At 34.6% G+C, this 27,602-nt stretch overlaps 1 protein-coding gene across 1 annotated transcript in view; it reads right to left on the bottom strand.

Annotated features, from left to right (window-relative positions):
* C7BH14orf39 (chromosome 7b C14orf39 homolog) overlaps positions 1-26,575 on the bottom strand; it is a 44,610-nt gene extending 18,035 nt beyond the window's left edge. The window contains exons 1-13 of the mRNA XM_025392545.1: positions 26,416-26,575; positions 25,494-25,550; positions 25,345-25,401; positions 24,177-24,303; positions 18,797-18,886; positions 15,010-15,197; positions 14,874-14,916; positions 12,996-13,116; positions 11,963-12,054; positions 10,439-10,566; positions 9,239-9,315; positions 4,781-4,866; positions 4,627-4,685 (exon numbers count right to left, since the gene is read on the bottom strand). Coding sequence (XP_025248330.1) covers positions 4,627-4,685; positions 4,781-4,866; positions 9,239-9,315; positions 10,439-10,566; positions 11,963-12,054; positions 12,996-13,116; positions 14,874-14,916; positions 15,010-15,197; positions 18,797-18,886; positions 24,177-24,303; positions 25,345-25,401; positions 25,494-25,542 — 1,117 coding nt within the window. The 5' untranslated portion in view covers positions 25,543-25,550; positions 26,416-26,575. The remainder of the gene's footprint in view (positions 1-4,626; positions 4,686-4,780; positions 4,867-9,238; positions 9,316-10,438; positions 10,567-11,962; positions 12,055-12,995; positions 13,117-14,873; positions 14,917-15,009; positions 15,198-18,796; positions 18,887-24,176; positions 24,304-25,344; positions 25,402-25,493; positions 25,551-26,415) is intronic.
* Between the last annotated feature and the right edge of the window lie 1,027 nt (positions 26,576-27,602).

Here is a 27,602-nt window from a genome sequence, read left to right on the forward strand (position 1 = left end):
TCATTACAAATAAAATATATTTACTGACATAGAGAAATAACCTAAATAGTATATCAAGTGGGAAAAAAGAATAAAAAATTATGTATAAAATATGATTCAAACTTGGAGGAAAAAAGAATAAAAATGCATAGAAAAACCGGTATACACCAGTATTTATGATGTTCAGTTACGTCTGAGTGATGATATTTTTGTTTTCTTTATATCTTTTTTTGTTTTCCAAATATTCTTTTGTTTTTATATACTTTAAGTTCTAGGGTACATGTGCACAACGTGCAGGTTTGTTACATATGCATACATATGCCATGTAGGTGTGCTGCACCCATTAACTTGTCATTTACATTAGGTATATCTCCTAATGCTATCCCCCTCCTCTTCCCCCTCCCCACCACAGGCCCCAGTGTGTGATGTTCCTCTTCCTGTGTCCAAGTGATCTCATTGTTCAATTCCCGCCTATGAGTGAGAACATGCAGTGTTTGGTTTTCTGTTCTTGTGATAGTTTGCTGAGAATGATGGTTTCCAGCTTCATCCATGTCCCTACAAAGGACATGAACTCATCCTTTTTTATGGCTGCATAGTATTCCATGGTGTATATGTGTCACATTTTCTTAATCCAGTCTGTCACTGATGGACATTTGGGTTGATTCCAAGCCTTTGCTATTGTGAATAGTGTCGCAATAAACATCCGTGTGCATGTGTCTTTATAGCAGCATGATTTATAATCCTTTGGGTATATACCCAGTAATGGGATGGCTGGGTCAAATGGTATTTCTAGTTCTAGATCCTTGAGGAATCGCCACACGGTTTTCCACAATGGTTGAACTAGTTTACAATCCCACCAACACTGTAAAAGTGTTCCTATTTCTCCACATCCTCTCCAGCACCTGTTGTTTCCTGACTTTTTCATGATCGCCATTCTAACTGGCGTGAGATGGTATCTCATTGTGGTTTTGATTTGCATTTCTCTGATGGCCAGTGATGATGAGCATTTTTTCATGTGTCTGTTGGCTGTATAAATGTCTTCTTTTGAGAAGTGTCTGTTCATATCTTTGCCCACTTTTTGATGGGGTTGTTTGTTTTTTTCTTGTAAATTTGTTTGGGTTCCTTGTAGGTTCTGGATATTAGCCCTTTGTCAGATGAGTAGATTGCAAAAATTTTCTCCCATTCTGTAGGTTGCCTGTTCACTCTGATGGTAGTTTCTTTTGCCATGCAGAAGCTCTTTAGTTTAATGAGATCCCATTTGTCAATTTTGGCTTTTGTTGCCATTACTTTTGGTGTTTAGACATGAAGACCTTGCGCATGCCTATGTCCTGAATGGTATTACCTAGGTTTTCTTCTAGAGTTTTTATGGTTTTAGGTCTAACATTTAAGTCTCTAATCCATCTTGAATTAATCTTTGTGTAAGGAGTAAGGAAAGGATCCCATTTCAGCTTTCTACTTATGGCTAGCCAATTTTCCCAGCACCATTTATTAAATAGGAATCCTTTCTCCCTTTCTTGTTTTTGTCAGGTTTGTCAAAGATCAGATGGCTGTAGATGTGTGGTATTATTTCTGAGGGCCCTGTTCTGTTCCATTTGTCTATACCTCTGTTTTGGTACCAGTACCATGCTGTTTTGGTTACTGTAGCCTTGTAGTGTAGTTTGAAGTCAGGTAGCATGATGCCTCCAGCTTTGTTCTTTTGGCTTAGGATTGTCTTGGCAATGTGGGCTCTTTTTTGGCTCCATATGAACTTTAAAGCAGTTTTTTCCAATTATGTGAAGAAAGTCATTGGTAGCTTAATGGGGATGGCATTGAATCCATAAATTACCTTGGGCAGTATGGTCATTTTCACAATATTGATTCTTCCTATCCATGAGCATCGTATGTTCTTCCATTTGTTTGTATCTTCTTTTATTTCACTGAGCAGTGGTTTACAGTTCTCCTTGAAGAGGTCCTTCACATCCCTTGTGAATTGAATTCCTAGGTATTTTATTCTCTTTGTAGCAATTGTGAATGTGAGTTCATTCATGATTTCGCTCTCTGTTTGTATGTTATTGGTGTATAAGAATGCTTGTGATTTTTGCACATCGATTTTGTATCCTGAGACTTTGCTGAAGTTGCTTATCAGCTTAAGAGATTTTGGGCTGAGACGATGGGGTTTTCTAAATATACAATCATGTCATCTGCAAATGGGACAATTTGACTTCTTCTTTTCCTAATTGAATACCCTTTATTTCTTTTTCTTGCCTGATTGTCCTAGCCAGAACTTCCACCACTATGTTGAATAGGAGTGGTGAGAGAGGGCATCCCTGTCTTCTGCCAGTTTTCAAAGGGAATGCTTCCAGTTTTTGCCCATTCAGTATGATATTGGCTGTGGGTTTGTCATAAATAGCTCTTGTTATTTTGAGATACGTTCCATCAATACCAAATTTATTGAGAGTTTTTATCATGAAGGTCTGTTGAATTTTGTCAAAGGCCTTTTCTGCATCTATTGAGATAATCATGTAGTTTTTGTCTTTGGTTCTGTTTATATACTGGATTACATTTATTGATTTGCATATGTTGAACCAGCCTTGCATCCCAGGGATGAAACCCACTTGATCATGGTGGATAAGCTTTTTGATGTGCTGCTGGATTCGGTTTGCCAGTATTTTATTGACGATTTTTGTATTGATGTTCAGGGATGTTGGTCTAAAATTCTCTTTTTTTGTTGTGTCTCTGCCAGGTTTTGGTATCAGGATGATGTTGGCCTCATAAAATGAGTGAGGGAGGATTCCTTCTTTTTCTATTGATTGGAATAGTTTCTGAAGGAATGGTACCAGCTCCTCCTCATACCTCTGGAAGAATTCGGCTGTGAATCTGGTCCTGGACTTTTTCTGGTTGGTAGGCTGTTAATTATTGCCTCAATTTCAGAGCCTGCTATTGGTCTATTCAAGGATTCAGGTTCTTCCTGGTTTAGTCTTGGGAGAGTATATGTGTCCAGGAATTTATCCATTTCTTCTAGGTTTTCTAGTTTATTCGTGTAGAGGGTTTATAATATTCTCTGATGGTAATTTGTATTTTGTGGGATCAGTGGTGATATCCCCTTTATCATTTTTATTGTGTCTATTTGATTCTTCTGTCTTTTCTTCTTTATTAGTCTTGCTAGCAGTCTATCAATTTTGTTGATCTTTCAAAAAACCAGCTCTTGGATTCATTGATTTTTGAAGGGTTTTTGTGTCTCCGTCTGCTTCAGTTCTGCTCTGATCTTAGTTATTTCTTGCTTTCTGCTAGCTTTTGAATGTGTTTGCTCTTGCTTCTCGAGTTCTTTTAATTGCGATGTTAGAGTGTCAATTTTAGATCTTTCCTGCTTATTCTTGTGGGCATTTAGTGCTATAAATTTCCCTCTACACACTGCTTTAAATGTGTCCCAGAGATTCTGGTATGTTGTATCTTTGTTCTCATTGATTTCAAAGAACGTCTTTATTTCTGCCTTCATTTCCTTATTTACCCAATAGTCATTCAGGAGCAGGTTGTTCAGTTTCCATATAGTTGAGTGGTTTTGATTGAGTTTCTTAGTCCTGAGTTCTAGTTTGATTGCACTGTGGTCTGAGAGACAGTTTGTTATAATTTCTGTTCTTTTACATTTGCTGAGGAGTGCTTTACTTCCAACTATGTGGTCAATTTTGGAATAAATGTGATGTGGTGCTGAGAAGAATGTATATTCTGTTGATTTGGGGTGGAGAGTTCTGTGGATGTCTATTAGGTCCGCTTGGTGCAGATGTGAGTTCAATTCCTTGATATCCTTGTTAACTTTCTGTCTCGTTGATCTGTCTAATGTTGACAATGGGGTGTTAAAGTCTCCCATTATTATTGTATGGGAGTCTAAGTCTCTTTTAAGTCTCTAAGGACTTGCTTTATGAATCTGGATGCTCCTGTATTGGGCGCATATATATTTTAGATAGTTAGCTCTTCTTGTTGAATTGATCCCTTTACCATTATGTAATGGCCTTCTTTGTCTCTTTTGATCTTTGTTGGTTTAAAGTCTGTTTTATCAGAGACTAGGATTGCAACCCCTACCTTTTTTTGTTTTCCATTTGCTTGGTAGATCTTCCTCCATCCCTTTATTTTGAGCCTATGTGTGTCTCTGCATGTGAGATGGGTCTCCTGAATACAGCACACTGATGGGTTTTCAGTCTTTATCCAATTTGCCAGTCTGTGTCTTTCAATTGGACCATTTAGTCCATTTACATTTAAGGTTAATATTGTTATGTGTGAACTTGATCCTGTCGTTATGATATTAGCTGGTTATTTTGCTCGTTAATTGATGCAGTTTCTTCCTAGTGTTGATGGTGTTTACATTTTGGCATGTTTTTGCAATGGCTGGTACCGGTTGTTCCTTTCCATGTTTAGTGCTTCCTTCAGGATCTCTTGTAGGGCAGGCCTGGTGGTGACAAAATCTCTAAGCATTTGCTTGTCTGTAAAGGGTTTTATTTCTCCTTCACTTAAAATGTATTTGTTTTATATTTAGGGAAGATGTATTTTAAAGCCTGGCATGCATGATCAGTTAACCAGAGATGCAAATAATGCCAACAATTTATTTGACTAATATAAAAGCCTCATATAATTTGTTACCCCTACTTCTTAGAAAAAAATATAAACGGCAAATACCTTTATCTCCTTTTTCAAACCACTGATTGGAATTTGATCGTTTCTGTGGAGTTAACAATCTAAAATAGAATAAATATAATTTTTGTATTTTTTCTGAGTTGATATCCATAAATTATTTCAGAGGTTAAAGCATTTTCTTATTTTTAAAAGTTACCTGACTTGCATAAACTTTTGTGAACTTTTGATAGCCGTAATATGTGAACATTTTGAATGGTTATCCACAGCAGAGTCATTAAATATCTGAAAGAAAGAAATTAAGCATCTGACTTGGCTATACAAAGCAATAAAAAATTTTTTCCTTGTCATAGCAACTCAGAACTCTCATTTCGTTAGCATTTCATCCTTACCATCATTACCATCATTATCAACATCAACAACTACACACATTAACTGAAACCACTACATACAAAACATTAAGTCAAATGCTGAGAAACAAAAAAGTTTAAGAATTTAATGTTTTTGACTAGTAACGATCTGTAGTAGTATTTCTGTATGTAAGATAAGCCTTTTAAAATTTATACCACCCATATTCATGACTCATCAACTAAATCTTACCAGTTTCTCAACTGATTATCTGATTTCTGTGTCCCTCCATTCTCTATTACCTCTCAAATTTAACACAGGAAAGCAAAACAACAGAGTAAAAGATTAAAAGCTGAAACTTTCCTTTTTATATATATATAAAAAAGCTATTATTCCATTCTAACCTTAAATTGTTTAATATTAATATCTAGCTGGGAGTGGTGACTTATGCCTGTAATCCCAATACTTTCAGGGACTGAGGCCGGAGGATCACTTGAGCACCAGGAGTTCAAGACCAGCCTGTACAACATAGTGAGACCCTATCTCTACAAAACATTTAAAAATTAGCTGAGTTTGGTAGCCTGATGTCCTAGCTACTGGCGATGGGGGGAGCAAGGGTGAGGTTGAGGTGGGACGATCCATCGAGCCCAGGATTTCAAGGGTACAGTGAGCCATGATCACGCCACTACACTCCAACCTGGAAGTGACACAGCAACACTTTGTCTCAAAAACAAATTGTTTAATATTAATATCTAAACCATTGTTTTATTAATGTTTGTTTCAAGCCTTTTGTCCTCCTTGAATCACTCATTTTAAAGAGTCCCTGCTTTTTGTTATTTGACTCAAAATGAAAATATAGTTTTAACAGAAAAGTTTATCTCATTTATTTTTGCTATAACAGACATTGATCTTAATTCTGTCATCTTTCTGTGCTCTTCAACTGTAAGAAAAGGTGTCAACCTCCTTTAAAGAACAAGTGATGCTACTGTTTTGATGTATGCTTTAAACCAAGCTTGTTCAACCCATGGCCTGCAGGCTGCATGCAGTCCAAAATGGCTCTGACTGTGGCCCAATACAAATTTGTAAACTTTCTTAAAACATGAGATTTTTTTCAAGGTTTTATTTTATTTATTTATTTTTTAGTTCATCAGCTATTGTTAGTGTTAGTGTATTTTATGTGCGGCCCAATACAATTCTCTTTTTCCAGTGTGGCCCAGGCAAGTCAAAAGACTGGACACACCTGCAAGGAGAATACACGTCTGTATATGTCTCCTGGTACAAATACCTGTACAAATATTTCAAATATTTGTTTCGAGTAGATGTCAAGCAGTAGAACTGCTAACTATATACATTTTTATTTGTAATAAATTTATATTGTGAATCAGTCCTCCAAAGTGGTTGTACCAAATTACACTTCCACTATTCTTGACCTCACTAAATATTACCAAGCAAATATTTTAAGTCTGCTAACCTGATAGGTAAAACCAGGCATTTCAATGGTTTAATTTGCATTTCCCTATACTTCTGGGGTCTGGCATCTTGTTATGTTTAGTGATCCTTTGGCTTTCCCTTTTTATAAACTGCCTTCTTATTTTTTGTCCATTTTTATTATCTCTTTATTAATTTGTAAGAGTTACTATGTACTTCTTTATATAGTATACATTGTGGATACCAATATTTTGCTCATTTTGTTATTGTCTTTTAACTTTGTTAGTGTCTTTTGTCACATATAAGTTTTTATTTTTATGTAGTCTGTTGTTCACTTTGTCTTTTTCCTTCACCACATTATTTATTATAATTACTATGTTTTGATAATATTTACAAATGTTTCGGGTGATGGAAATATTCTGGAATTAGAGTGATAATGGTTGCACAACCTTATGATACACTAAAAACCACTAAATCTACACTTTTAAGTGGTAACTTTCATGGCATATGAATTATACCTCAAGGAAAGAAGAAAAATAATGGATATTTTGACATATGGCCATACAGATCCCCCTCTTTATCTTGCAAGTTTTTTAGGGGAGGGCTACCTTTGTGTTTGACTTGTATTTTTTAAATTATAGTAAGTAAAAATAGCAACTTTTTAGAATTCATTGAGATATACTTTTTATTCTAGTAATGGGTCAATTTTGGTTAATATTGCAAATAAAAACTTAACTGTATTCTGTGTATGTTGAGCACAAAGTTTGCTAATTGTGCTATTCAGATTCCCTAAATTCTTATTTATTTTTCACCCATTTGATTTACCTCTGTGGCAGAAACTGCCATTTGCCTGTCCTATCCAAAATCTAATTTCTCCTTGTGTTCTACTTTAAAAAACAAAGAAACAAACAAAAAAACCCTGTTTCCCAACCTCTCCTGCAGATAGAGGTACCCAAGTGACCAAGTTCTGGCCAATGAAATGATATCATAAATTGTTTACGGAGCTTCCGGGAAAAATCCTTAAAAATGGGGCTGACTCAGCTGGCCCTTCTCCCCTATTTCTTTCCTGCCTGGAAGGCAGATATGATGGCACATTTACATAGTTACCTTCTGACCATGAAGTGACCTAAAGGTAAAAGCATAGCATGAAAAATAGCAGGAAAACAAAACATAGATGAAGCTTGAAAAATAACGACATTGTTGAGATGATGCTATCAGTCCTGAATCTGAATCACCTACTTTAGAATTTTACGGCAAGTAAGAGAAAAATTCATGTTTATCTTGTTTAAGATGCTATCATTTCACTGGTTTGGTTTTATATTGTTTCACATATAGCCAAACTCAACTCCTAAACTCACAATCAGTACTTTTTTTGAGAGACTATATTAAGCTTCTTGTTTTAACTGTGTATTTAACCATTTATTTGAAAGTCTGTCAAATTCTGCTTTACATGTTTTGAAACTTGAAATAATTTAGCACATTGTGGTTTTTATAATTTCTTGGTAAATTGTTCTTTTTAAAAATATGAAATGTATTTACCCCATTAATGCTTTTCACCCTGAACTCTATTTCATACAACATTGTTACATCTGCCTTGTTTTTGTTTGCATTTGCCTGATATATTTTCTTTTTTTTCAGTCTCAATGTCAAGTTGTTTCTGCTCTTCTGCTTTAACAGCATATACTTGTATTTTGTTTATATATCCCATAGAAGTAGTTCTGTCTTTTAATGGGGGTTTAACTCAGTCACATTTTTGTGGTTACTAATTTGTTCAGAACTATTTCTGGCACCTTATTCGTTTTCTATTTACAATGCTTTCTAGCTGTTTTATTTTTACCCCCATTACTGTCTTTTGTTGGACTAATTAATTTTGTTTTATCTATTTTATTCTACTTTTTTAAAACTAACACATTCTATTTCTCTTCTGGTGGTTACCCTTAAATGTTTAATATATATGCATAAATTTACATTTTTCCAACAATGTATGGAGTTCATCAGTGTTCATATCTTCTCCCTACCTCTATCCTTAAATAAAAAATAGAACTCTAGTAAACTTATTTTTCTCATTTATTTTTCCACCTTCATCCCATATTGACATTATCTGGAATTTCAGTACCAGATTAAAAAATTTTTTTAAGTTACACATGTTTACACTTGAGTTTCACTAATTACTTTGGTCACCATTACCAGTGTAAGAGCAATTATATTTTTCATTGAGGCTTTCCCTCTGGACTATTTTCAGGAAGAATGGGGAAAGATAAAAAAGTGTGCCAGCAGCAGTTAGCTCTCTGGGTGGTATGCTCCTTACTCTTCATGGGCATCAAGAACCACCCAGGGGACCTGCCTATCTCTCTCACCCAAACTTCCATATTCACTGCTTCCACCTGGAGTCAGTCATTCCACTGCTGATGCCTGGCCAAAGATACAGTGGATATAAGATGAACAGGGGGTTAAGTAAACTAACTACGACTGAGGTAATGCAACCAATTACCTTACTCATCGTCCATATACCTTTATCTTGTGGAACAGTATTATCCTGTGCATGTCCTGGGCAATAATTTACCTCTTCAATCCAATCCTGCTATTTTTCCTTCAGGAACTTCTCACAGTTTTGGGTCTACTATGTACAGGGCTTGGTATTTTAAAATATCTTTTTCTATTATTTTTAGGAATAAGGGGACAAGTTACAGTATACAATCAGAATACCATATTGAAACACCTTTAAATTTTTTAGACCTTGAGTTTGCACTAATGGCTGATTTAATAAATTTATAACACACACACACACACACACCCGTCTGTGTCTTAAGGGTAGTACATTCATTATTACATTTAATGCAAGCAGGTATTTAATTTATACTACTAAAAAAGAGATACCTACCTGTGTATCATTTTCTTTTTGTCTGAAGTCAATATTGGCAAGCTTTGACTGATTCACAGAACTTTCTTCTTTTACATCTAGATTATTAAACAGTACTACTTTAAATCAACTCTGGAAACAGAATCAAGTATCTTCCCCAACATTTAACCTAAACTTATAATTTAGAAAATCAAATCCACATGAATATTTAGTTTAAATTAAAATATGGAATTATGAAATTATTTTAAAACTCTTAATTCCTTACTATATAATAGCTTTACAATAACTATGAAGATGAAATGACACCAAAGAAGACAGAGTGGTTGAGGAGACAAAGAAACTAGCCAGTGTAGTTAATCTAATATAATATATTAGGTTGGCGCAAAAGTAATCATGGTTTTTACCATTACTTTTTTTTTTTTGAGACGGAGCTTCGCTCTGTCCCCCAGGCTGGAGTGCAGTGGCCGGATCTCAGCTCGCTGCAAGCTCCGCCTCCCAGGTTTACGCCATTCTCCTGCTTCAGCCTCCCGAGTAGCTGGGACTACAGGCGCCCGCCACCACGCCCGGCTAGTTTTTTGTATTTTTTTTAGTAGAGACGGGGTTTCACCAGGTTAGCCAGGATGGTCTCGATCTCCTGACCTCGTGATCCGCCCGTCTCGGCCTCCCAAAGTGCTGGGATTACAGGCTTGAGCCACCGCGCCCGGCCTACCATTACTTTTAATGCCAAAACCGTTATGTAATGGCAAATGCCATTAAATTTTAATTAAAAGCAATGGCAAAAACTGTGATTACTTTTGCACCAACCTAATAGTTCATTTAATCTGCAGAGCCACTGAATGAAACTTGACTCAAATATCTCAGTGACTAAGTTACAGATACTATTAGCATAAGTCTTTTACCTAAGTCACACATATTGATAATCAACTCCTCAAATGAAAAATACGTAATTTTTCATCCTCCTCTAATAGTTGTGCAACCAGGCCAGACACTGTTTTTGAAAATTATTGTGTGAATAATTCCTTTCTCAAGAGAAAAAAGTTAGGTATAGGAGACATATTTTGTTTGCTCTCAGAAAGATTCAAAGCAGCACTTTCTTGAGTTTATAGGTCCCCAGTATTGTTTTTGCTTACACCGAATGATAAATAAAATTGCTCCCTTTTATTTCTTCTGTGTGTTTGCAAAAAAAAAATGATGTTTTTGAATAACAAACAGATATTATACCTGCAATTCTTGGTTCTGAAGAATGCATCTTTATTGGTCTTACTAATTTCTGAGATTCATAAGGAAGAAATAATTGACTGCTTTGAGTTTTATTAAATGCAGGTACATGTTCATCTTTTTCAAAAATTCTAAAGAGAAAGGTGAATTACATTAAATATTAGATAAGTTAAAATTAACATATTTTAAAGCTAGGAGGCATATTTAGATACTATATAATAAAAACCACTCATTTTGCAGATAATAAAACTGAGTTCCAAAGAATTTAATAGACTTGCCCAAAATGACTGAATTACTTAGTAGTGGTGTCAGAGCAAAACCACACTTCCCCTGATTAAGTTCAGTGCTCTTCCCAATATAGTCCACTCTTGTTTTTAAAATATAATAATTGAAAAAGACTTTCTACACATGTCGAAAACATTTTAAGCCAAAACTTGTAACTACAAATAGCATGCTTCAGATTTCATGGTACTTCAAACTTTAAAAAGACATATTCAGAAATAAATCAACCAACATGAATACAGAAATTGTTAAAACAGTATTATAATCATAAATGGGTCTTTTAAGTTTTTTACTGAAGGAATAGTTTTCACTAAATTTTACCTAAATCAAAGAAATAGAATAAACACTGTCAGAATATATATTGAGTTAAAAATGACTAAATATTCATATGTTTCTGTAAATATATGGAATTTTTCAATAAAGTAAAATTCCATCTATTTACCTATTTTTTCAATTAACTTCATTACAAAATTAAAGACATACTTGCATTGAATGTGGTACATGGGAGTGGAGGAATCGAGAAAATAACACTTCCAAAAAAGTAGGATCAGGGAAATTAACCTGACAGAAGAGTATGTTGAAAAATCAGATTAAGGGCCATGGAACTTGAGGAAAGGAGTTTTAGAAGAATGAAAAAGGATTAAGTAGGAGGGAAAAGTAAAAGTTGATCAGAAACAGCAATAGTAATACATCTATTTTTCTGTCATATGATAACAGGCAGATCCCATCTTTTTTTTTTTTTTTTTTGCCTCTATAACTAATCTCTATTTTATCACCATTAAAACAAAAGACAAGGAAATACGATGTCACACATTTAGCAGCATGCTTTGACTCATCTTCACTCTATAGCAAAGGAAGAACTGGTCAAGGTGGACAGGGTGATAAAAAAGTAAATACCTTGCTATTCCCACTATTGTTTCTGTTTTACTCCTATTGCTGGCCCATCATGGAAAACACTGGATGACTTATACAACTGACAGGTTCTAGAACAGCAGATTTGCTGCTGCTACTCTATTTCTCTTTACATATTATCCTCAGCCTTACTAAATAACAAGCAGATTTTAGTACTAGTTCAAAATATTTAAGTTAATAATATTTTTCATAAGAAATTAATAGAAAATAGCCTGCACAACAAAATTTACCAATACTGTGTAAATATTAGTGGTTTGGGATGGAATATAGAATCAAACTTTTAGATGCAAAATATCTGTTCACATAAAATCTAATTTTAAAGGTTACCTATACCTTTCTTTCAGTTCTTTTCTGTTTTCTACATTTTTGTTCTTTTCTTCCAGAGTTTCTGAAAGAGCCTTAGTTTCATAATGCCTAGATATCTGCTAAAAAGACAAATGGGAATGCAAAACAAAATAATTACTTGCAAAGCAGTAAAAAAGATATGCTTTATCTTATGTTTTTCTATATACTCTTAAGATTCATATTTTTGATAGTATCTACTATCGTCTATTTACAGTTATTAAAACAAAAACAAAATTAACAATAAATTGCACCCCTTTAACTCTTCCTTACAATTCCACTGGCAAATGTAGATTTTAACAAACTCCAATCTTTTTAAAAACAGATAGTCATAAGCAAAGTAGACATTGATTCCTTACATAAGGACACAGTTACCATATATTTTAAAGGAAATGGCATCTACTTTCTTCTGTTTACTAAAATGATATTACTGTTATTTAGTACCTCATAGTTAATGAATGATAAGAATACAATATTTAACAGAATTTTCAAACATTTGGAAAATAAGGTATTCAAATTTTTCTCAGAATTTGGAAGCGACTTTGATGGGTTATCATACCTATGTAAATAAAAGCCACAATTTCGTGGATGGCATCCAAACGTATCCAAGAAAAAAAATTTTTTTTTTTGAGACGGAAAAGGCTACACTAGTTCTAGCCTAGCTCGCTAAAGATTATAGTCATGTATTTTTCAAGTTTAATTCTTTATCTACTACCTTTTAAAAAAACCCTGGCGTAGGTCTTTTACTGCCTTTAAAATCCTGTTATTATGCTGCATCTTATTCCTTCCTCATGTTCTCTCCTCAGACCTCAAAGAAAGCTAAACTATTCCCCAAAACTCAGTTTAATATATTCAGTACCTAAAATACATTTTGGCTCCAAAGGTAATCTGAGGCAAATAAATTATCTTAAACCTTTCTCCATATCAGGCTGTCGTAAAAATAGCTCTTCTAAAACTGTCAACTAACATACCACTATATTTATACATTAATACACATATTAGAAATATATAACAAAATATATACCTGGTTTAAATAATTAATTTCTATTTCCATTTCATCTACTTCTTTCTTCAATTCAGATGAACTTTTGGTAAAATTGCTGGCATTTTTAAGAATATCTTGTGTTTTACATCTCAAATTAACACTTCTTAAGTTAAGGAACTATGTCATGTAAGTAAATTTTAAATTTATAATATATATACCATATCAGAAATGATTATGACATCATTTATATGTACATTCCATATAAACAGTAAACAATATTAAAAACAGTATCTGAAAACAGGAGAACAACATAAACATTTGGTAGACTAACAAAGATAATTTATTGTTTATGTTATATATTGAGCTTAAAAATAACATTTAATACAAAATATTTGTTAGGATTATTTCAGTTAAGTATTTCACAGGGTAGTCTTTTTTTTTTTTTTTTGCTTTTTAAATCAAAGTTCATTGTGTCACTTGCCATAACTAATAAAACATAATTCAGGCCCAAATTTAACTTATGTGCTTCCATTATTTATTTGTTCAAAGACAATATTATACTCATTTCAAGCCAACAACAGTATGCTGGACAAAAACAAAATCGACCAAATTTCCCTTTTCTTGCTCTGTAAGGCTCATCAGTGTACCCTACAGAACTCAAAAGAGAGGCAGATCTTCAATTTGGACTTTCTACTTGAACTGGATTTGTGCCCAATTTCAAGTAAAAAATCCTCAGCTATTAATAGACATTCCACATGGTTCTTAGCTAATACAATGTCCTAAATTACAATCCATTTAGGAGAATTTGAAAATGATAGAATAGTGACAGTTAACAAGAATTCCAGAGAAAATTAATCAGGGCTTTCCTATTCTGCCTTAAAATATGTATGATTTATAAGATAGAATATAAAATTTCAGGTGAATCATGATTTATAAGTCTATTGTTATCAAGTTTCCATTAAAATGTTAGATACAGATAATTAAATCCTAATCTTCAAATCTTCCTACCTCCATTCACCTCTTCCTGTTTGTCATGCAACCTTGTATCTCATCCCATTCCACATCCAACTCCCTAAACCCTTGCTATACCTTCCGCATCTACGAACTTTTGCCCCTTCCCACTGAAAAGTTAAAGCACAAATGGGCAGCAAATGAACAGCAAAAAATCGAAGAGACTAAAACCAAAACATGGAAAAAGCTAGCAGCAGAAGAGTTAAAAGGATGGTTTAGAATGAAGCAGACAGAAAGGAAGGTAGAATGCAGGGATAAAGAAGACTTAGTACAAATAGTGGAGTTATAATCTGATAGGAAAGCATATGAAGGATTGCGGAGGTTGAAAGAGGATTAAAGTTTCAAGTTCATCATCAGGGAAGAGCTCTCTGACGAACAGGTGAGACTTAGACCAATTAAGAATTACTTAGGCATCTATTACAGTGGTACTGTATTAGAATTATTTGTTTACATGTCTGTCTTCCCTACTAAACTCTGAGCTCCTTGGAAAAGAGCTCTGTATCATCTTCAGTATTGCCTGGCACAAGGTAGGTTTCCAATGATAGATGAATGAATAAATGTAACTCACGTCCTTTGCACCTTCCATTCTAACAAGTAATAATCAAGGAATTTAACTGGAATTTTCTTTGGTAAGACAGACCAATATGACATTTTCATGGTTTGGTTCCTAAGATACACCACTTAAACCCAAATATATATGCCATTTTATTCTTACCAAAGTTGCTTGCTTCTGATCACATGAATATACATGAAAATGAATCCAAGATGACCTTTAAAATGACTTTTAAAATCTTTTAATTAAACACAAAACAAATCCATGTTATTCTCACAAAGGAAACACAGTAACAAAATACAAAACAATGCTTATCTAATAAAAATTATAAGTACAAATACTATTGTGGATACATGTTTAATGTCCATTTAATAAGTGATGGAAAGGGAGCAGGCACTGAAAAACAAAGTCATAGCATAAGCTGATTTATTATCTTCTTTTTGTTACAAAGATACCATAATTAAAACAAAATGATAAAAATATTAATACCTTGAAATTTCATAAAAATTGTTTCATTCATTTTTAATTGTTCAGTACATGCCAACACTCTGCTTTGAATTTCTTCATGTTCTCTTTTCTTCTCATAATATTCACATGAAAAGGGTGTTTCTGAGTATTTTAGTTGGTATTGCTTCAAAACTTCTTTATATTGACGTATATAATCATGATACATTTCTCTGTTAAAATTAAAAGAAATTATGTCTATGTAACAACAATAGATCTAAAAGCTTTGCAAATAGACTGTTAAAGTCTATTAAATTAGGCATAAAAGGCAAATCAAATGTCTTCTTATTCTTGCTTCCCTCAATATTGCCTGTCCTTCAGACTTTCCTTAACTCCACCACACTTCTCAACTTGACTCTTTTTCTTCATTATCTGAGTTATTCACTTCCTAATTCTATTCAATTTAACTCCTACTCCCATCATTTTAATGATGCTATTCTTCCCAAGGTCACCAATGATCAAATTTGTCCAACTGAATGATTTCTTTTTAGTACTGCTCTTAATTAACACTGCAGAACCTGGTTCTTCTGATCACTTACTCCTAGTAGAACCTCTATCTCCCCTGGCTTCTGAGTCTCTACTCTCCCCAGCTCAGCTACTTCTATAACCATATATTTTTAATCTTCAATTTTCATTAGCTAAAATTACCACATGAAGTCATGTTCTATGTGTTAGAACTCTGGTTCACCATCATGTATACCCCATAACTATTTTATGAAGAAAATTTTATCACGGTTTAGAAGAACTCCTCTGGTCCAGCTCCAGTAGTAGTGGCCGCTCATCTACTTAGGCACAAATCTTTTTTTTTTTTTTTTGAGACGGAGTCTCGCGCTGTGTCACCCAGGCTGGAGTGCAGTGGCGCGATCTCGGCTCACTGCAAGCTCCGCCTCCCAGGTTCAGGCCATTCTCCTGCCTCAGCCTCCGAGTAGCTGGGACTACAGGCGCCCGCCACCACGCCCGGCTAGTTTTTTGTATTTTTAGTAGAGACGGGGTTTCACCATGTTAGCCAGGATGGTCTCGATCTCCTGACCTCGTGATCCGCCCGCCTCGGCCTCCCAAAGTGCTGGGATTACAGGCTTGAGCCACCGCGCCCGGCCAGGCACAAATCTTAAATGAGACAGTTAATTCTTGCAAAAGGACATTAACCTTTTTTTCTTATTTGACCTGTGCTCGATTCTACAAGAATCAAAATTACAATGACCTATGGGCCAAATCTAATCTGCCATTTTTTTTTGTACAGCCTATGAACTATGAATGATTTTTACATGTTTCAATGATTGAAAAAAATCAAAAGTTTATTCCATGACACATTAAAATTATATGAAATTTCAACTTCAGTGTCCATAAATAAAGTTTTATTAGATTATAGCTCATTTATTTACATATTATCTGAAATTCTCTGGTGCCTTAATAGTAGAGTTGAGTAGTCATGACAGATGTTGGCCCACTAAGGTTAAAATATTAATACTTACTATCTGGTCCTTTACCATAAAAGTTTGCCAACTCTAATCAACAACATTGAAAATGTTAAATCCAGTTCTTTATAGAAAATATATTCTTAAATCTTCTTTTTGCCCAATTCTTATCAAATACTTAGTTTCAAAAAAAATCATAGAAAAATTTTTGAAAATATATGGTTCTTACATTCCTCAAGATTTTGTCATTTCTTGGATCAAAGTATACTCTATGGGGGAGTTTCTTAAAAAATACTCTGATTATCTCACCTTAGCAGATTAGGGAAGAACAAGTCTTCAAAAACTGCACACATGAGAAGAAAAGTAAGGATAATAGCCCTGTGCTGGTGAGCAGGTCTGAATCTTAAGAAAGTTTTAATTTCTTAATATTACTAAACTGTCCCCTTTAGCAAGAAAAAGCAGTTCAGCCCTAAACAAGCTCCTATTCCTCTAAATGCATACTTGCTAATTAAGACCCACTTACTATTTAATAGCTTGGGAAAAATGGTACAGGGAAGAAATACCTATAAGAAAATTAAGCCTGGGTCACCAGTTCCAGGTGAGATGAACATACCACATCCACCCTATTCATACTGTATATTCATGCTCACTCTTCTAACATACTCCATATAGAAACTCCAGCAGAGCCTAGCATAGCTATGTCATAGTTAAAGAAGAGCCATTATTATCTCATCCGTGCCAGCAATACTATTTTTCATGAACGACTTGAACAGGGATGGGAGATTAGGAGAAACAAGCAACTGGTGCCTCTACTTCCTCCATTATCCACGAAACCAACAAATGAGTTATTTTCCATTTATAAATGCCTGGTACTGAATCATCAATTCAATTAAGCTACGTGGCTGGTTTAAGAAAGAAACAGACAACTGTTTTCACTTTAATACCTTCAGTTAGCTCACAGAAGTCCTCTATAACAAACACCGTGAGAGAAGTACATATTTTAACTGGTTTGCTTTAGCCTCTTACAGAATCATTTTTAAGAATTAATGTTTTATAGTCATGACTTACATTGATAAATGTTATAAGAAGCAGTTATATATATTGTCTTTGGGGCTGGGGGCGGTCACTGAAATACATTGCACAATTTCCCCTTTAGAGGACCCAGGGGACAAATTTCTCTCAAGCCTCAGGAGAAGCCTCTACTTACCCTAAGCAATTGACCTGTTTTTTTAAATGAATATTATGAATCCCAAACTGATTATATTTCCACAATGCCTTGACTACTAGGAATTTGAAAGCTTAATTCCTGCCTGTATCTAACAAATGTGTGGGATACATAGCATGAATTTCTAACTTCATCAAAACCTTCAATTTCCTATATTTTCCTTACTTCTCTGTAGCCTTGATTTTTAATCTAGTTTCTTTAAACACTATCCTTTGAAGATGATTATTTAGTCAAATCATCTAAAATCCTTTTTTAAATAAAGCAGGATGTATAAATGACAACACAAGTCTCCTTCAGTGATCCCACCCTCTGTCTACCCTCTAGATGATGGTGTACTCCAGCTTTCTCCTCTTTTTGCTCCATATATTTCCATGGGCAATCTCATGTATTTCCATAATTTCAAAATGAAGTCCATATCTATAACTTTAGTCCCTGCCTTTTCTTAAGACTTGTCTTTGAATATATAGAGTATTGCATTCTAGATTTTGCACATATGTGTTTAGTTACAATATAAAAATACATACTGCTCTCATCCAATTATACTAAAAATAAAAACATTTCAATGTTTTATATTAAGTGAAATTTTAATGCTATATAATGTGTTCAAAGTCTCTTGCCTTGTTTCATTACATTCACTAATTACATTTAATCCCCAAGACAATGTGATTATACATATAATAAATTCATACAATTATTGGTGTTTCTCTATTAGAATATAACCACTCCATTAAATCAGCAGTCTAAGATATACAAGTTTGATATAAAATATCCTTCAAAAATCAATATCCCAAATTTGTAATAAGCTAATTCTACAGTTAACTATTCCCCCAGATGTTTGCCTAAACAGTTCACTCATAAAGACCATTAATTGATGGACTCTGCTATAATAATTGCTACTGAGAAAGAGTTTATATCTAAGGCCATATCTAAATATATCTAGGGTCAGAGAGAGCTTTACAACAAGTAGGTAGAACCTTCCACTGCACCCAAGGAGTCCAAAATACTACATTTACTTAAAATCAAAAACTCCTTCATAGTACAAAATGGCTACATTTTTCAATTGACATTCTTACACACCATGTCCTAGTAATACAAACTTATAGAATTGATAAACTTAATATATGTATTATACTTGTCTTTTTCAGTAGTTTCTTGATAAATAGTAAGTTGATCCTGCATATAATCTTCATGTTTATGAAAAACATCACATGTTGGCTTCCAGCTATAGAAAAAAATATATTTGTAATTAGCAACATGGAATGATAAACAAATTGACAGAGATAATTAAAAAATGAACATAATCATTTGAAGAGAAATGAATCTTTCTCTTCCTGGAGAAAACAAGCTTACATCAAGAAAAGTATTTCCATCTCATATCACTCCCACTACCTCCATTTGTGGACTATTATACTCAAATATCAATATTCATGAATTTTTATATTAAACTTGTTTTTGAACCATTACTAGGGAAAGAGCAAATGTGACATGGCTGGATTGTGTATTGCTATGGCATTTCTATTATACACTTTATAACACTCCAATATCAGCCTTTCTCTCTCATCACATTTCTAAGATTTTGGCCAAAAAAATTCTTTTGGAGTAAGCATTCAAAGAACTAGAATAAGGACTAAAGAGAGGCTTTTTGCTCCTTTAACACTTAGAAAACAGGTGTCACATCATCCTGAGTAACAAAAAAAGATAAACCAGAGCAAACGAATTACAAAATCAGACAATACGAATATAACAAATATTCCCTTATACATTTTTATTATGTAACTTGAAAGAATATTACCAATACAAAAATCTAAAATGAATATAGACCATGGTGGCTTCCAGTCTAAGTATTGTTCAAATATTTCCCTTTTTTCTAACATTTTTTTCAGATTCAAAAAGTATACATGCCCAATTTGGAAGCACAGAAAAGTATATGTAAGACAATAACTATTAATCATATTCTCAATATTGAATAATGACTACTATTATTGTTTTAATAAATTGTTTCTACACGTTACTATAATGATACATTTTAACATCATTGAGATCTTACCCTCTTTTTATCACTTAGTAACAGAACTTGTACCTAAATATTTGCCTGATTTTCTGATCATTTCCTGAGAAAATATTCTCCAAAATGAAATTAGAAGGTCAAAAATTATACATACATATATTCCCAATATTTTAAAATATCATAAATACTCATGGTTGTAAAGATAGCAACACTAGACACTAGAAACTAGTATGGGGGGAGAGGTGAAAAACTATTGAGTACTATGCTTACTACCTGGGTGATGGGATCAGTCATACCCCAAACCTCAGCATCACACAATATACCTATCTCATAAACTTGCACATATGCCCCCGAATCTAAAATAAAAATCGGAATTATTTTAAAATTCCATAAAACTACATGTTCATTGAGAAGGTATTCACTATAGGCCTTTTGATGTACATCCTTCCAGACTTTTTGTAATTATATATAAATATACAATTACTAAATTGGCTTAATATTATGAATATTGTTATTTAACCTGCTTTGACCAATTCATAATTTTAAAAAGCAAGTTGGAGACCTTGCTTTTTAAAAGACTTCCTTTACTGTTAACATCTTCCCATGTCAACAAATAAACGCCTATATCACAATTTTATTGGCTGCCTAGCGTTCATTCACATGGATACACCAAAACTCATTTAACCAGTTCCCTAATGCTGAACATTAGAGTTGCTCCTAATATTTTCCTATCATTACAAAAAGACTGAAATAGAACTCAACTCAATAGAAAAAATAAATAAATAACCTGATATTTTAAATGGGCAAAGGATCTGAATAGACATTTCTCAAAGAGATACAAATGGCCAACAGACATATGAAAAAATGCTCAATACCTCTAATCATCCGGGGAATTCAAATTAAAACCAAAAATAAGAAATTACCTCACACCTGTTAGAATGGCTGTTATCAAAAAGATGAATAAGGCTGGGTGTGGTGGCCCACACCTGTAATCCCATTACTTTGGGAGGGTGAGGCAGGCGGATCACCTGAGGTCAGGAGTTCAAGACCAGCCTGGCCAACATGTGAAACCCTGTCTCTACTAACAATACAAAAAGTCGCTGGGCATGGTTGCGCATGCCTGTAATCCCAGCTACTCAGGAGGCTGAGACAGGAGAATCGCTTGAACCCGGGAGGTGGAGGGTAGAGGTCGCAGTGAGCCAAGATTGTGCCATTGCACTCCTGCCTGGGTGACAGCAGTGAAACTCCATCTCAAAAAATAAAAAAGGTGAATAACAACAAGTTTTGGGGAGGATGTGGAGAAAAGGAAACTCTTGGACACTGTTGGTGGAAGTGTAAATTAGTATAGCTACTTCAGAAAATAGTATGGCAGGTCCTCAAAAAACTAAAAGTAGAATTACCATATGATCCAGCCATCCCACTTTTGAGTATTTGTTCAAAGGGAATGAAATCAGTACATCAAAGAGACATCTGCCCTCCCATATTCATTTTAGCATTATTCATAATATCAACATATGGAAGCAACCTAAGTGTCCCACAAGAGATGATGGATAACGAAAGTGTGGCATAGATACACAATAAAATACCATACAGCCCGAAAAAAAGTAGGAAATTCCGTCATTCAAGACAACACACATGGAACTAAAGGATGTTATGCTAAGTGAAATAAGCCAGGCAGGTAATGGCAAATACTGTATGATCTCACTTATATGTAGAATCTAAAAAAGTCAATCTCATATAAACAGAGAGTAGAAAGGTGGTTACCAGAGGTGGGGCTGAGGTAAAGAAAAAATGGGGAAAGGGAAAATGTTGATCAAAGAACACAAAGTTTAAGTTGGAGTGGAGGAAAAAAAATTAGTGATCTATTGCACTGTATAGTGACTACAGTTAAATAATATATATTTCAAAAGTGCTAGAAAAATAGCTTTTTAACATTCTCATCCCAAAAATAATAAGTTGGTAAGGTGATGAATATCTTAATTAGCTTGATTCTTTCGACAATGTATACACAGATCAAAACATCACATTGTACCTCCTAAACATACATAATTTTCAATTAAAAATAAATTTTAAAAATGTTCTGTGTATGGAAAAAAAGACTGACATAAACATTTGGTTGTACATTACATCTTTGAGAGGATCTCTAGTTCCTTACGAAAAATTCTCAGAAATTGAATCACTTAATCAAAAATTATGTTTGGGCCAGACGCGGTGGCTGACATGTATAATCCCAGCACTTTCGGGGGCCAAAGTGGGAGGATCACTCGAGTCCAGGAGTTCAAGACCAGCCTGAGCAACACAGTGAAACTCCATCTCTATTTTTAAAAAAATCATGCTTAGTTTTAAAGCTTTTAAAAATATATACTGGCATGTCATCTAAAAGATTTATACTACTGTACACTCCTACGGTGTATGAGAGTTGATATTCTTATTTCTTGCCAGTGCCAGGTGGTTTTTTTTTTATTCTCAGCAAAACTCAGAGGCAAAAATAATAGCATTTAATTATTGCTTTAATTTAGATTATTTCTATTAGTAAGATTGAGCATTTCTGCACATGTTAGACTTGTGTATTTTTTTCATTTTGGTATTTACCCGTTTACCTTCTTTGCTCATTTTTCTAATAGTACTTTTGCTTTTTCTTATTATTTCTACAAGTATTTTATGTTTTTAAACAATCCTTATTTGACACTTTTCCTAGCTTATCCTTTTGTCTTTCACATCATTATAGGGTATTTTTCTCTTTAATTTGTGTGCAGTCATATTTATCCATCATTTCCTATGTGGTTTCTGATTTTGGTGACATATTTAGAAAGACCTTCCTCTCTCAAAGATTATATAGCACTTTTATTTTTCTAGTACTTTCACAGATTCATATTTCACATTTAAATCTCATAACCAGTATGCTGAAATCATGCACTGGAGGTATTCATGAATTTAGACATATTAAAATCAACAGATCCTACCGACCCTCCTCAGACCCAGCAGAAATTAAGCTTTTACAAAGTACGACATATCTAGGACACGGTAGATTCTAAGGGGAAACTATTAGTACTTTTCCACAACCCAATGCAGCTAATTGAGGAAAACCACTGGTAAACTCTACTACAATAAAACCCAAATAAAAATAAAAGAAAATGATCAACAACATGTAAGTTTTGGCTGATCAGATTACCAAAATATTTAAACACTGACAATTCCAATGTTGGCAAGAGTATGAGGAAATAGGAACTCTCCTACATTGTTTTTTAATAATTCATTTTCTATTTATAAAAGTAACAATCTTTATAATAAGTCAATCAATGTGTCACTGCATAAAATTTTGTTCTCATACATTGTTGGTGGGAGCATAAATTGGTATAAACTTTTTGGAGAGCAGTTTGGTATTATCCACCCAATGTTTAAATGTGCATACTCTTTAGCAATTTCACTTCTAGGAGCCCATTCCATAGCATCAGATCTCTATATGTAGAAGTATATCTGTACATGACTGGAAATAACCTAAATTTCCATTAATAGGGGAATGGCTAAATAACAGGCTACATCAATACCATAAATACCATGGAGCTGTTAAAAAGAATGAAATATACATACAATTACATGCATAGTACGAATTGTATTACATATTGTTAAATGTTAAAAAGCAGGTTGCAGAATGAAGTGATTCCATTTTTGTAAAAAGGAAAGATACCTATATAAACAGGGGTGTGTGTGTGTGTGTATGTGGGGTGTGTAATAATGATGTTAACTATTCAAGGTCTAAAAGAATGTGAATGATTACCTACGCAGAGGATGACAGAGTAGGGGATGGGAACTGCAAGCAGGGAAAAGCTATTCACACCATATATATGTATATTGCTTGAATCTTTGTACTAGGTATATATTACTTTTATAATTTCTTAAAACCAGTGGGAAAAAAGTAATGGGGGAAAACCCAAAAAGGCTTATTAAAATTTTGAATAACAAAATATTTCAAAACAAATATGATCCTAAAGTATAGCACTTATTACAATATCCATATAAAAGTACAGAAAATTTATATTTGTAATAAGTCTTTGTTCTTTTTATGCCTTTGTTTCAAAATGTTTGTCTTCTACTAGAGTTAACTAGTAGAATCCAGAACCTGAAGCCATGTTGAAAGAATTCTTAACAAATATGTTTATTTTGAAAAACTTTAGGCTGTATTCCCTCACACAAAAATAAGATCTTGAAAATTCAAAAATGGAAATCGTTTCAAATTTATCTAATAGGAATTTTATATACTGAGCTTATTCAAAAGTCTATAGTTAGATTAACTGGATCTGAATTAGTGAGATCTTATAGCTGTTTAGTTCTATTTCTCTTTTGATCCTCCTATAATCCCTTTACATAGTGGCATAACAAGGCACATTAAAACTTGATTCATTAGCTAATATAGAATACTACTTTGAAGCAAGTATCTTCAACTATAAGCTCAAAAACCCTGAATAAAACAATGTAATGAAAATTGATTCTTTCAAATACTCACTTTCTACAGTTGTCTTTAATCTCCTCACTATGTTTACAGTAATGATCAATTTCCTCATCTGTTGTATTTATAGTTTCATGTATCCTACAAATAGTTGCTTTGTTTTCCTTAATATCTTCACAGCATTCTAGAGAGAGGAAATATTTTCTTAACGCAGAAATCATAAATTCAAAATAAACAAATAGTAGAAAAAATGGGTATGGCAGCTTACCTAAAAGGAAGAGAGCCAGAGAATGGAGAGGAAATGAGGCTTGAGATGGGTGGAACCGTATACTAAAATGCAGAGAACCAGGGCCAGGCCTGATCCTATAGCCAGAAGCTAAGAAGGATTTCAGTTGGGATTGAGAAATAAATGTCCCTTGTACCTCATCTTTAACATAAGAGGGCTAGATTCAGTGATATCTAAGGTCAATCGTATCTTAAGATGCTATGAATTCGTGCAAACATTTACTCATTAATGATACTAACACAAGCCTTCTGTTTCTGAAAAATGTGAAATTTCTATTCATCAACTCTATGTCAATTAATTATTAAACTCACTTATCTTTGTTACTAGTGATTAAATAAGATAAAATGGACATAATTTCTTGAAAAGATTAAAATAAATTCTTAATATGCTGTATTTTTTTGATTGCAGAAAAGATAACTAAACTCGACCTTTTCAGAACGATTAAGAAATTTAGAACTCTATTTTTTACGGTTGTTTTGTCGGATCTTAAAATACTATACAGTATTTGTGTGACTTGCCTTGCTATTTCTCTGATAACATTATTTTTCAGAATTATTATTCCTGAAAATGTGGCATCTATCAATTTTGATCCCTGATTTCTGGTGGTTTCTATAAAGATAAAAAAATTTCACTCAACTATTTGAAATAACTTGTTATTAGAGAAAAATAACATCTTTTCAACTGCACCTAAGGGGTCATTTCTACTTAAGACAAAATTCTTCACAAAATAATTAAATGCTGAATATAGAAGTTTATTATCAAACAACTATAGTTAAGTCACATCTATTTTGTCTAGGGTAAACAGTTTATTTGTCGCTAGAGAGAACTGACACAAAAGTTATAACGCCAACAATAAGTTGCCCTAAACATGGCAATTGTATATTATGTGCTATAAGGAATTAAAAGACTAAAATATCTTGATCATGCAAAGCTACTTACTATTAATTCTTTGAATCATCTCTTCTTTAGTACTTATGTCTTGCTCATACTGGAAGACTAAAATAAACAACTCTCTTGTGACTTCAATTCATTGTTAAAATGCCAAAGCCTCATACAAAAAGCTACCTATTTTTTCACTTTATACCTACCAAATTCTAGCAAAAGTCTGTCCAAACTGACAAACAGGCTGTCATTCATCTTGGATACTATGTTAAATGGAAAAAAAAAAAAAATTATAAGGAAAGATTTTAAGTCATATGCAAAACAGGATATATTTGGTAACGACCTTTTCAATATAGCATTCTTCACAGGAATATGTGGGCGGAGCCAGAACTGGAAGGAGAGAGGCCCCCTGAGCCCATGGCGACTTTCCCAGTCCCTTCCTGGGCCAAGCCCAACGAGCGCTTCAGAAATCGTTGTTGAGTCGGCGCACGACTTGAAGCTTTGGGGATGGGGTGGGAGGCACCCGCATAACCGCTTATGCGTGGGACTGCAACAAGCGTCCGGATCTTCCAGGGTTCACGGACACCCAGATTTCTCCACAGGATATGCCCTTTAAAATAAACGTTCTGAATATGTCCCTTGGTGGCGTGTGTACAACCACGTGTAGCAAAATTCTAACGAAAGCCCTTCCCCAACAGCCGGGTAAACCTAGAGAAACAGTGTGATTTCGCACTTATGAATTTACCAAGGAGAATCAAAAAAGCGGAGTTTTTCATAGGACTGCCAATTCGCATTACAGCATACGCCTGAGGCGGGGTTCGTGTCTACCGTTCCCCTCAGAGCCCAGGGGCCACAGCCCGCGCGCTTCGCGGTGGGAGCTCGCCGGCCGACTCCCACCCTCACAGCCTCCTGTCCTGGCTTCCCCTCGCCCGAGGCCGCAACACTGCATCCCCCCACCCATCCCCGGCCGCGCCCACAGCCTCGGGCCGCACCAACCCTTGAGAAAAGGCGACACTGGTGGTTCTGAGGGGCAGGGCCAGCCAGCCTCCTCCCACCCACTCACATGCTCCCCCTCAAAGTCGCCGGCCCAGGGAAAAACCGACACACACAGCTCCCTTCCCCACGCACCTAAACAGCCCCTCTGGATCCAAACGCCCACACCCTCCCTCCCTGGGGGTCCCAAACTCCACTCAGGATCCCCGGGCCCGGGGACGCCACAGCTGATCCTGACTCCAAACGGCCAGAGCCTTGGTCTGGCCTCGCTCAGCCCCGCCCCCACGCCCCTGGTGCCAGCCCTAAGAGACCCCGCGGAGCACGCCGCGGGATCTGCAGATCGCGCTGAAGAGCAGCGAGATCGCGCTTTGGACGAGACCTGAGTGGCTGCAACCGTTCCTTCCTCGCGGGTGGAAGCGCGGAGCCAGCCCCGTAAAACCCCAGAAGTGGGTGCTGAAGTCAGGGGACCCTCAAAGAAGTAGGGACCTGTCAGGGACTCTCCTGTTTTCTTGAAGACTAGTGTTTTTAAAAGCCTATTTATTCCTCTTGTAACAAGTTTTTAAAAATATTTTGGAGTACAGCAATAAAATTGATATTAACTTTAACAAGACAGTAAAAAGTATTCGATTCAATAATCAAAATTCAATTTTGAATTCAGCATTTTTCAAAACATCTTAAAAAGCAAGCACAATTCAAATACATATTAGTTGAATGGACGTTTTGAGACTGACTCATTTGCTCAGTTTCAAATAAAGCACATTTTCTGTCCAAAATGCTGTCTTTAGGTAATTTATGCTCTTAGGTTTTGTCTGCCTATCCAACGTGAAATAAAGAGTGTAAACGAAATCATTTAAGCAGTTCAGTCCTCCAAAGTGCCTCAATCCATTGTATATTTCTGGTAGAAATGTTTTTAATCCTAAATGATCTCAATAATTGTCTCAAGTCACCAAAACCTAAGCTGTTTCACAGAATATTTAAGTGAAAAAGAAGGTTTCAGAAGTTTTTCTTGCTTAATTGCCTCAGATCAGATATGCATAACCAGTTCTATTATACTGTGCTGTCATATGGCTCACTAGTTGGTATTAATATGCATCAAAACTAACATACGTTTTGATAATGTAAGAATTTAGCAGATTTATTCTTTTGTGTGTGAAAAATCTTTTCACTTCGTTTTTCCAGGTTTACTGAGGCATAATTGACAAATAAAAATTGTATTTACCAAGTACATGATATTTGGACGTATGCATACATTGTGAAATGATTACCATGATCAAGTTAATTCGTATAACACATCCATCACCTCATATAATCATTTTTGGGTG

The sequence above is a fragment of the Theropithecus gelada genome, chromosome 7b, assembly GCF_003255815.1.
Source record: "Theropithecus gelada isolate Dixy chromosome 7b, Tgel_1.0, whole genome shotgun sequence".
Lineage (NCBI taxonomy): Eukaryota > Metazoa > Chordata > Mammalia > Primates > Cercopithecidae > Theropithecus > Theropithecus gelada.